The 12105-nt window shown below is 41.5% G+C and overlaps 1 protein-coding gene across 3 annotated transcripts in view; it reads left to right on the top strand.

Moving 5' to 3' along the window:
- The window catches only part of TEX9 (testis expressed 9), a 60235-nt gene that overhangs the window by 21647 nt on the left and 26483 nt on the right, over positions 1-12105 (top strand). Inside the window, exons 7-10 of one of the 3 annotated variants that reach the window (XM_075069591.1) lie at positions 229-407; positions 862-900; positions 3531-3613; positions 8450-8623. In XM_075069591.1, the coding sequence (XP_074925692.1) occupies positions 229-407; positions 862-900; positions 3531-3613; positions 8450-8623 (475 nt within the window). Of the gene's footprint in view, positions 1-228; positions 408-619; positions 710-861; positions 901-3530; positions 3614-8449; positions 8624-12105 lie in introns of those variants that run through there. The other 2 variants (XM_075069592.1, XM_075069593.1) reach the window with 2 other exon arrangements.

Raw genomic sequence — 12105 nt, 5'->3', positions numbered from 1 at the left:
TACTTGTTGCTACCAGTTGGAACCTAATTTGAATGTAGGAAAGATTTTGTGGTAAACAGAACAAACCTGGCATTTGTATCTTTTTAACTAATGTAAAAGATGAAGGTAATAGCAGACTGCACATAGCTAAATGGTTTTGTACAATTATAAATGACTGCCATTTAAGTATTTTTTAGCTTGTTTGGAATACCATAACTTGTCTAGAAATTTCTTATTATGGAATTTTAGTGCAAAACTAAGAAGCACTGATATAAAAGCTGCTGATGATGTTGCCATCCTGGAGGACTTCACAGATTTTTCTCTTGCAAAGACAATTAGCAAAATTGAAGGAAAACTGGAGGAAGGAGACTTGCTTGAAAGTCTAGATGATGATATTATTCCAAGTGTAGGAAATGAAATTGGAACAGGTAGGTTCCTGTAGCTATGCATTTTCTTATCCTTGGTTCCTTACTGTTAGGATCTTCTGAAAAACCCTATATTTTATCATTTCTGTATAGATTATAGGAGAAAGTTCTGTAACTCTTAAATTATGTTCAGATTACTGCTCTGGGGAATGGGTGAGGGGAACAAGATGGGACTTTTCTTGTGTTTATTCTCAGGTCACATGCAAATAAACATGGAAAGAATGGGTTGGTGTCCTCACTCCACTGGAAGCCTAGCTTACCTTTGTTATTTAGCAGTGCATCAGCCTCTTCTGGAAGGAGATCATGTGAGTTATTCAGGACAAAATTGTGACTTTAGATCAGTGCATAACTTTTTTTAATTTCATTGGGAGTTGCAAATATGTACCCGAGGACAGGATTTGGTTTTAAGGCTGTATTACCATAAGATAAAAAACCTTTCACAGCCTTTTGTCTTTAGGGCTAAATCCTTTCATCAGATCCATGCTGTGGATCTTGCGTAAGTAGCCTATGGAGTAATGTTTTAGCTACAACGACGAACCTTTGGATCCTTTCTTACTCCAAATGGTGTTTTTTCAGTGGGTGTAGAAATAACTAGAATGTGAGAAGAGATTGTAGCATTTTGTCAGTGAAGCTAAAGGCATGATGCATACTTGCCTTTTTGGCTGTGGTATGACAAGCTGATAGAGTTATGAAATGGTTTATGTGGTGTCTGTGACAGGGTGCACTCACCTCTCATCGGCACCTCCTGTCAGCTATGTGTGATCCTGCATTTTTTCGGTGCCACCTGTAAATTGTTGACCTATGCTGGCACATCTTTGGACCCACTGGCCAAGTCACAGACAGTCTGAAATGGACTAATCCCTTCCGGCTGACAAAGGTCCAACAAGGACTATTGCTGTGCCCTTTTTGTTGTCTGTAGCCCTATCTCTGTGCAGTTCTCATCCCCTTCTGGGCTAGCTTTAAGCCTGTCCATGCCCTGTTATGAAGCACTACCCCAGGGCTTTCTCCCTGGAAACTGTGTCCTCAACAGTTGTTTTGTGTCTCAGCTCTCCAGCCAGGTAACTCCTTAACTTCAGTCCCCTTCTGAGGGTGGGTGGTAACCAAGAGTTCACCAGACAGTGTGTCTGCCCTTTAAATTCCAGTCCTTTGTTTGGGCTCTAAACAAAACTTATCCCCTTCTTGAGGATTTGGCCACTTCACTTAGTGGCCAGTGGGGGAACTCAGGCTTGTTTACTATTCTGGGTCCCAATCTAGGGAGCCTATAAGCAGTAGCCACATACTACTGCCTCTTGTTCACTGCTGCTGTTCCCTGAGACTCTTCCCATATAGCCCCTTTCTCTTCACCCTGACCTCGGGGCTGAAGTTCTCAACTCCTCTTCTTTCTCATTAAATACCAGTGCCACTAGAACCCATTTTCTGGTTCTCCCGTGAGCTCCAGAAAAGAGCACCCTTCCTTGGTCCTCTGATCACAGTCAGGCACTGACGTGCTTAGGCCATAGAGCTACCTTTAACTGAGCCTCCTGCACTCTGATTGGCTACTTCTCTGCAATTTTTCTAGGCAGACCTAAGGGATCCATCTTTGCTGCTCCTTTCCTGGGGTGTGGTGTGGTAGAATCAGGAGACCTTCAGCTGGAGGCCGCAAAGGGCCCAATACACCCCATCACATAAACCCATAGTGTGAAAGGAAGCATGAAGTTAGAGGTTTTACATTGTCAAAATGCTATGGTGTTGGTGTCTAACTGCATGGTGATAAGCATCAGTACGTAACAGAGGATTCAAGGAAGGAGTGGCTTTATCTTTGGCCTTCTGTGTTTTTTATGAGACATTTTGGAAATACCTATCAAGGAGAATCTATGTGACTCTCTATTATTTGTTTTGTAACCCTGAGTTCTCAACTAAAATAAGTGTGCTGTGGAGAATATTAGAACCATCTGCTATATAAATTCAGGATGGAGAAAGGGATTAATTTAGTGTCTGGCAATGGGAACAAGGCATCTTGAACTACCACCACATGGTTATCTAGCCTGAGAGAGACTGTTACTGATTGAACTCTGTGTTTGAGCATTGGAAACTGTTTCTATAACCAGATCTGGAGGCTGAAAAAGACTTTGGACTGATTTCCGCTTCTCAGATCATCCACAGGCAGTTGGAATACGTGCCTGAATGTCTCCTGGACACCAGAATTTAGCAGTTAATGTTCTAAATAGGACAGTACAGATGGAATCATTGGTGACAGACAGAAAGGATACTGGGTTCACAATAAATGGATTATCCACTGGCCCAAAAATCTCATGTAAATAACAGAGAGGCAATGGTCTGTTCCATTCTGCTAGAATAGTGGCTTGCTTGTGGTTTGAGGTATCAGTTCCATCCACCCACCCCCCACAAAGTTACCTCCACCAAAGCCAGTTACTCAAGCTTTAAGCAGGGATGGGTGAATTTCACTGTAACTGAACAAAAAACCTTCAGCACTTACTGCTTGAAAGCTAGATGGCTCAAGAGTAATGTAACAGAACTATTTGCACATTTAAAATCCAGCCAAAATTGATAATAGTAACTAACAGCTATTGCACTGGCCTATGTAAAATGATTGTGATCTCAGTTCAGTTCCCTGTCAGAGATACCACCCTTACAGTAGACATTCTTAATGGCAGTCAGTCACAGCAGAGGGGCTTTGGGCTGAATCTGCATGAAGACTGCACTACTTTGTCACTTTTAGATGTGGTTCCTTGAGGCACATTGTCATGACAGTTTTGGGGAAGCTTGCACTTCCTGTCCAATCTCTACCTGTGCTGTGGATCAGCATAGAGAGGCCATTTTCACAATAATCTTTTTTCATGTTTTAAGAGTGCTGAATTTAGTAAGGGTTTTTTGTTTTGTTTGTTTGTTTAAAACTATTCACAACTTGGTCTAAGATCAAGCAAATTACATGAAAATTTTATTTGGAAATTAGTTTTTTGCATAATTGCATTAAACAGTATGTATGGTGTATTCTGTAAACAAGTCTACAGTTGACGATTTGTTCCTAATGTGATGCAGTTTGAATCCAAGCAAATAAAAATCAGTCATATTTCACAGAAGTATTTATAAGTTAAGGGTATTAAATATGACTATTTAAATTCACAGAAGCCCAGATCAGATTTCTTAAGGCAAAGCTGCGTGTTATGCAGGAGGAGCTGGATAGTATAGTACGTGAATGTAGTAAAAAGGTAAGAATTGAATGTTCTTATTCAGTAGAGACTGAGTATGTTCCCCTTCCATTTAATGCTGTTGTTAATTCGGCTATATTAGGATACATAGTGGGATGCTATAGCTTCAGTTATTGGACAATGAGGGTTCTACATAACTATTTTTCTTCTTTATGAATCCAGAGCCTAGAATATGGTTTTCTGTGTTTCATACATATTTAATCTTTAGTCTAAAGATTTAAAAGTATAATTTAAAAAAATTCATAGGATGTTTTAAACCATCATATTCTATGTGATCCAATTTATAGGCAAGGAGCAGTTTTCAAAACAGAGTCTATTACACTTGTACTGCGTGATCTGTACTGACTGACTGCCTCTTTCTGGGTGCTAATTTAAGGTGTTGGAAGGTGCAAAACCCTGAATGGTTTGGGGCTAGTTTACCTTAGAGATCGCCTCTCTCCCAGTGCAATTCTATGATAGCTGTGATAACTAAGATTCTTCTTCAATTGGTTGTAGACAAATATTGCACTCAGATGCATACATGCTCAGTGTACTGAAGCCGGAGAACTTTGCTTAGCAGTACCTGTCAGGGCAGTGGTTGCATTATCTGGCCCTCATAGCAGCCCCTCCTATGGCTGTACAAGTTCAGTGGCACTCCAACCCCCCTCGGTTCCTTCTCAGCGCCCACAGCTTGTGTTGGAGCTTCCCATACAGATTTTGCATCACACTTTCTGATAATAGTGAGATTATCTGTAAATAGTTAATTAGTAGTATACTTGTAGCTATTAGTGCAGGAATTACTTCCATTTATAATGTTACATGATGCTGTGCCCTCACCAAGATTTAAGCACTGTCCTTTGTATGGGGTGGTATAAAGGAGTGGACTCACCCTTGCGGCACCTCCTGCTGGTGACTCCTGGGAATTAGCTCATTCCAGGTCTGGAGCACCTTCTGGAGGCAGGTGATCTGCCTGTCCTCTGGCCCCTGTGTCCCTCTCTGGACCCAGTGTTCTTTTACCTAAGGTGCTGCCCCCTGGCCCTAACCCCTTTCTCTCTGGGTTTCCCCTCCCTGGGGAACCCCCACCCACTATCCCCACCTTGCCTCAGTATATGGCTACTGCCAGTTATCATCTAGTCCGCTGTGCCCTAGGGCAGACTGCAGTATCAGCCCACTCATCACTGGCAAGATTGGGTTTGGACCTGCTGCCTTTCTTACCCCTAGTACTCTTTGGCCTTCTGCTGGGCCACAGCCTGGGGCTTTCCAAGCTGGAGCTCCCCAGCTCCTCTACCTTTCCCCAGCCCTGCTCCACTCAGGTACTTTGTCTCTAATTCCTTGCAGCTAGGCCCTTCTCTCTCTCTACAGGCAGAGGAAGACTGTTTGGGCTTCTGGCCCACAGCCTTTTATAGGGACCAGCTGGGCCTGATTGGAGCATGGCCACAGCGGAGCCTACTTTCCCCAATCAGCCCAGGCTTCTTGCCCCAGCCACAACCTTCCCCCAGGGCTGTTTTAAGCCCTTCAGGGCAGGAGCAGAGTAAGCACCCTGCTACAGGTGGCTATCCCCCAAAGTGATCCTCCATATGTAATGTTTGCTCTGTCTTGGAGAGGGGCATGTTAAGGAAAAGTTCTCCATTTGTTGCTTCTTTATGGAAAGAATTCAGGTTGCTCAGGACTTATGTTTAAAATAGCACCACATGGAACATGCCATGAAGTCAGTTTTGGCCCTGGGGCCTTTTGCAGATCATCAGGCCTGTCAGATCCAGATTCTTCTCCTTGGAGAAGATGACGCTGGTCCCCTTCCCCTGGTGCCCTGAGGAGGAGAACTCGTAAAAACTAAGCAGAGTCATTCCAATGCTCAGAGAGATTCTTTCTCCTCTTCTTGGAGGAGTGCTATTCTGGCCATCCTCATTGGTCCTCTTGGAGTCATTAGCAACTTGATCCATTGTCTCTCCTTTCCTTAAAGACAGTTGTTCTTATTGCTATAACTTCCAGAAGAAGAGTCAGTGAAATGCAGGCCCTTATGGCAAAGCCTCCCATACACAGTTCTTCTAAAACAAAGTTTTCTTGAGGATACATCCAAAGTTTTTGTCTTGATTAGTTTCACCTTAACCAGGTTATTTATTTACCTGTATTTCCTAATCCGCACTCACATGCTAATGAACAACGGCTTCATATGTTAGATGTGAGGTGGTGCATGGTGTTCTATCAGGGAAAGACCAAATAATTTATTCATCAAGTTGGCTTTTTGTCTCTTATGTGGATGGGATGGAAGGGCAGGTGATCTGTGTGCACACAGTTGCCAGATGGATAACTTCCTGTATTACTACAGCTTATGAAGTAGCTCAGACCATGCCCCCACAGATGTTATAGGGTAATTTGACAAGACCTCAGGCCAAACTGATTGATTGCATTTGTCAGCAATGTTTTAATATTGGATGTTTGTAGGGCTGCAACATAGTCTTCTGTACGTACTTTTGAGAAACATTATGCAATTATTATGGCATCAAGTCAGATACAAACTTTGGGAAGGCAGTTCTGCAGTCGCTATTTCAGTAGACTGTGAGCCCCACTTTCTACTAGACAAGTGAAATACATGTCTGAAACCCCTAAAAGGAAAAAATATATACTGTTACTGTTCTTTAGGATGTGGGTGAAGACTGCATTCCATGAATCACCCTCTGCATCAGTTTCCCGTCTTGATGGGGGCTGGGTGGTACCACCTTTATATTGCCCTGGGTTGGGCTATAAGGGCCAGAGAAGCACACCAACACCAGGAAGAGATGGGCCTACTTGACTGAGGACTCCTTACTAAGAAAACCAGGTGGGCTTTTCACCAGAGCTGATCCAGAAAATACAAGGGTGTACTATCTGCCAGGAGCTAATATGTGGGCTGTGGACCGAAAACTGAAGAGAATCCTAAGGGGAGCAGGAAAGAATCCACTGATCCTGCTTCTGGAGAACAAATGATACTGCTAGATTCTCACTGAGATACATCAAGGAAGACTATGCCAGACTGAGGAAGATGCTTAAAGAAATGGAGGCTTGGGTGACATTCATCATGATTCTACCGCTCCTCAGAGGAGGAGAATGAAGTAGAGACAATATGATGGTCAACAGATGGTTCAGGCAATAGTTCTATAAGGGAGGGCTTTGGGATGGTTGGGACTAGGAGGCATTCGTGGATTGAGGATTGTTGTCATGGGATGGTCTCCAGCTCAGCAGAGAGAGAAATAGTCTCCTGCCTCTAGCCTTGGCCCCTAGCTGAGTCTCCTGCTCCTGGCCCCAGCCTCAGCCCCTGGCCGCGGGCTCCGGAAGGGAATTTGGGTGCGGGAGGGAGCTCAGGGATGGGGTAGGAGGCTGGGGCATGGGTGGTGGGAGGGAGTTATTGTGCACGACGGGGTTCCAACCTGGGACAGGGAGTTCAGGGTGCGGGCTCTGGCCAGACGGGTCCCGATCGGCAGTGCAGCGGGGCTAGGGCAGACTCCCTGCCTGCCCTGGCTCCGTGCTGCTCACAAAAATAGCTGGCATGTTGAGCCCCTGGGTGAAGGCACGGCCAGGCGGTTCTGAATAGTGAACGCTGCCTATGCCCGCAGGCACTGTCCCTGCAATTCCCATTGGCTGTGGTTCCACAGGGACATGCCGTCCGCTTCCATGAGCTGCGCAGAGCTAGGGCAAGCAGGGATCCTGCCTTAGTCCCGCTGTGTCACCGGCCAGACTTTTAACGGCCTAGTCAGCAGTGCCAACCGGAGTCTCTAGGGTCTCTTTTTGACTGGGTGTTCTGGTCGTAAACCAGACATCTGGCAACCCTATGTATAAGTAGCATATAGGATATCATAACGTATAATTTTTACTGTTTGTTGAAGTTTAGGATATAGCAGAAGGCTGATTTCCTCCAAAGAAGGTTCATGTTAATATGTTTGTTAGTTTTTTTCAGGAGTGTGAGGCAGGTTTGTTCTCTTAAAAGTTGAAGAAACTTTCTCCTCAAAAACTTTTGGATGTGGCATGATTTTTTTTCCCAAGTCTTTGGACTTGTCTGTATCAACTCTGATTTATACGACAATATTCAAGATATTTCATACTCTAAAGGAAAAAATGATTTCTATGTTATAACACTATTAAAAATAGGGATGTAATTTGGTAAATAGGACATGAAAATTCAGCTGTTGCTGTATACCACTTGATTTTAAAATAAACATGAATTTGGGTACTTGAGGTATCCAAGAATGAGCTGTGATTGTAACTCAGAAGTCAATGATCTCACTAAAAGTTGGGAACTGATAACTTTTTTGTAATTGTGATGAAAATTCAGAGTATCCACCCTTTCTTTCTCTTAGTGAGATCTTTTTTTAAACATTTGTTTTTATATATTCTCACAAATGTTACTATTCTGAATTTGTGTTGTAGAACATCTGCATGGCTTTACTATACACGTTATTCTATAACTAATGATGGCTATCACGGTATTGTGCTGTGATCTTCTGTGCCTTGAACCTTAAATTACTGAAGTTTTATTTAAAGCATATATATATAATTTGGCATATTGTTCAAATTAGACTAGACAAAATTTGGTAAAAAATTAAAATTTACTGAAGTGTTGAATAATAGCAAAATTTAAGATATTTTTTGTTTTGTTTTGTTAACCAAACTGGATTGTGAACTCCACTGTGAGTTATCAGGTATTGCTTATGAAAGAAATGTTGTTTTTAAAACTTTTTAAAAATTAAGACACCAGTGATCACAACAGTATCTGCAAAAAACATGTACTAATGACTCCATATTAAGTTGTGGAAAAATGCTCTCATCCTAACACATTCTTAAAACATTCATTGATTTATAAATTTACAAATTATTGACTGACAGGATGATGAGAATCGGCATTTAAACTCTCGGGTTAAAGAAACGGAGGAAGAACATGCTAGACTCCAGCGAACACTCAGTACTCAAAAGTTTCAAATTGAAAAGTACAAAATGCTGTCAGAGGAAGCTAACAGGAAAAGTGAAGGATTACAGCAACAGCTCACTGCAGTAGAAAAGGTAATGCAGCCATTCATTTCATTTCCTTAGCCTTACATGAAGGAAAAAATATAATTGCCACAAGTACATCCTTTACCTGAATTGCTTTACAGCAGGGCCAGCCTTAGGGAAAATGGCACCCTGGGCAAACTAGTATTTTGGGGGGAAAAAAACAAACCCCATCACTCCTGGTCCTCACGGGCTCCTTGGGCTTCCCCTTTCCCCCCCGCATCACCTCTGGGCCCAGCTGCCTCCCCCAGTGTTTAATTTGTATTGAAAGAGATGCCAGAAGCTAGAGCTCAGCCCTGGCACAAATTAAGCACTGGCAGGGCGGCAATACTGGCAGGTGCTGGCAACGCCATCACCAGCACAGAAGTAAGGGTTACATGGTATATGGTGTATTGCCACTTTCTGCACTGCTGCTGTGTCTTGTGGTGCCTGATGCTCGGCGTGTGGCTCAAGGAGGGCTTCGTGCTGTCACATAGGGGCTGCATTTTGCCAGAGCCCATGGTCCTCCTGGCTCACCCAGGGCACCATTACAGATTTGCGGGGGAAGAAACTTTAATCATGATTCCAAGGACTACTTAGGCACCTGAAAACTCTAAGGCTTTTTGCAGATAACAACTTAGGAATTAGCTGACAGGAGCACTGTATCTAATTGTTATATACATTAAAAATTACACACACACACACACACACACTCCAATTAAAGCCACGTTTAAAGTTTATGTGTAAATTTAGAACAATCAGGAGATAATACAGAAAGATATTAACCAATTCCAAGCCTTGAGGTATCAGTTCTAGAGCTTTAACACAGATATCAGAAACACACATTTGATACTTTGTACACTATCTTTATTAGAGATACATAAAAATAAATAAAATCTGCTCAAAATCCGTGTTAATGCCATTATCTACTCTGTTTCAGTCAATTGTTTTTCACTAAAAACATAATTTTAAGAAAGGAAATTTATATTTTTCTAATTATTTTGGCATTTATGTTTATCGATCACAATCATGTATGTGACTCACTGACATTTGACTCTATCATTGCTATTGGTAACATAGCTGGAACTGTATTTATTTTCATGCAAATTTTAAAGGTTTTTTTTTTTTAGAAAAAACAGATACAGCTAAAAATACAGTTTGAAAATAAGCAACCTTCATCTGCCCAGTATCTAAAGTTGTGTGTTTAGTTAATGTTTTTTAAACTGGCACTGCTAAGGTTAGTACAAGCTAAAGTTACATTCTAGAAGGACACTGTTATTTGATTGTACCCCTTTAAATAGTGAATGGCAAAGCACAATATGATGATAAAAGTAATAATGATAATTATTCCAGCCAGGATAGGTTAGGTATTTTAGAGCTCACTACTCAAAGAATTAAATAAAAGAAAGAAATAAAATTTATGAAATGCACAGACCAGTCAAAAAAATAAAAACCATCGCTTTGAAAGAATAAAATTACACAGAACATACATGCATTGCAGGGAGTATCAATAAGTAACAACAACAATATAAGTATGTGTTGGCGGGATGGGTGTGAAACAGACAGCATGTGTGGGCTGGAGGACTGTGTGACACCACAAGTTGCCCCTTTAAGAGAGCTGCAGCTCTTTCAGACACAGCAGCAGCTGCCAGCAGCTCCCTCCCTCTCTTGGTGAGCCTTCTCCTCACACACACACACACACCCTCACCACGCTCTGCGGAGATGTGGTACATAGGCAGAGGACACTCTCACATCAGCACTCTCCGCCCTCCCTCCCCCATACAGCAAATGGGAAGCTCCCAGGAGCAGTTTGCCAGGGGTGGCACCAAAGCAGGGGGCAGAGCCGCAGGGCTGCAGATGCCAGCAAAGCAGCAGGGGGAGGGGCACCCCTGCTCCACAGGTGCCCTGTTTATAACAGCATCTCTGGGCTTTTGCCCATTTTGCCCCTATGTAAGGCCAGCCCTGCTTTACAGTCATATCTGCAGTTAACATACGTACTGACTTCTGCTTATACTGATGCTGTACATTTTGATTTAAAGATAGTGTCCAGTCAGCCAATTTTTTAAAAAAAAATTGAATAGTTTTTAGATTTTTGTCCCAGAGTCCCCCAACAGTTTTAAGGTTTTACAATCACATTTTCCTATATTTATTTTTTTTTCCTTATGCTTGTGTAGAACATCCCTAGAGGCAGATGACACTGACTATACACAAAGTACAGTCAAGCTCACAAAGGCGGAAACAAAAAGGAGAAATACTTAATTTCTCTAATTATTTTAGTTGTAGCAACTGTAACAATACTAGATTTAAAATAAAATACCATTCAACATAGGGGTGTTTTTTTTTTTTTTTGGTGGTGGGTGGGTACATGGGGGTGGAAGAGTGTATATATGTGTGTGTGCGCTTGCTTTGCTTTTATTTTTTGGTAAATTGACTGTGTCCTTTTAAAATAATCACACTCCGATTAAGGAATCAAAAACCAAACCAACCTGGCTCCAAGTACAAGCCACATATGCAAAGTTGTGAAGTGCCTGGTTATACCAGATGGCCCACATACACAGCTTTGTTTGTTTGGAACTTAAGCTAAGAGCGACATGTGTTTTTTTCTTTAATTATTCAGAGCTGGAGAGGTCGATTTTAAAATCAAACATATCTGAACAACCTAGAGAAAGTTATCTAAAAAAAAAAATGATTAAATGAAAACAGAACACATAACTTGGAACCTAAACCACGTGTCCTTGGTATCAAACTACACTGTAGCAATGATTAAACATGCTTTCATTTTATTCTTATATGTTTAATAAAATGATGTAGCTTTGGCATTTTTAAACTACTAAGTGGAGAATTTGAAAAAAAAACAAACCTGTTTTGTGCAAGTACTTCAAACCAAACCAAAAACAGTTATGGGTCTTGTAGGTAAATTGAATAAGGGTCCAGTCATCCTGACTATTGGTTTTGTCAGGAATGTGAATATTCCATTTGTAGAGGAAAATAAATGTATAATAGCAATAGTTGTCTACAGGATTGAGGAGCCAGAGAAGAAAAAAGCCTGAACATTTTAGATATCAAAAATGTGTATACTGTATAAGTAAAAGCAGCAAAGAGTCCTGTGGTACCTTATAGACTAACAAATGTATTGGAGCATGAGCTTTCATGGGTGAATACCCACGTCATTGGATGCATCCACGAAAGCGCATGCTCCAATACGTCTCTTAGGCTATAAGGTGCCACAGGACTCTTTGCTGCTTTTACAGATCCAGACTAACACAGCTACCCCTCTGATACTTGACTGTATAAATAGTTATCTAGTTCGTAGTATAGTTCTTTAATTTACAAGTATTATTTTTAATGTTCTAGGGAATTAGCATTTATATTTTTAATCATAAACTTAGTTTTCACTACAGTAAACATGGATTTAAAAAATCATTCTTGTTTTTAAATGGTTAAATCTCTTACAGACTTGATCTTTTGGTTTTGAAAGCCATTTGTTTTTTGGCAAAGTTTGTAGTACATTCAAG

This window comes from Chelonoidis abingdonii, chromosome 9 (genome assembly GCF_003597395.2).
Source record: "Chelonoidis abingdonii isolate Lonesome George chromosome 9, CheloAbing_2.0, whole genome shotgun sequence".
NCBI lineage: Eukaryota > Metazoa > Chordata > Testudines > Testudinidae > Chelonoidis > Chelonoidis abingdonii.
This window is presented reverse-complemented; position numbering and strand designations above follow the sequence as displayed.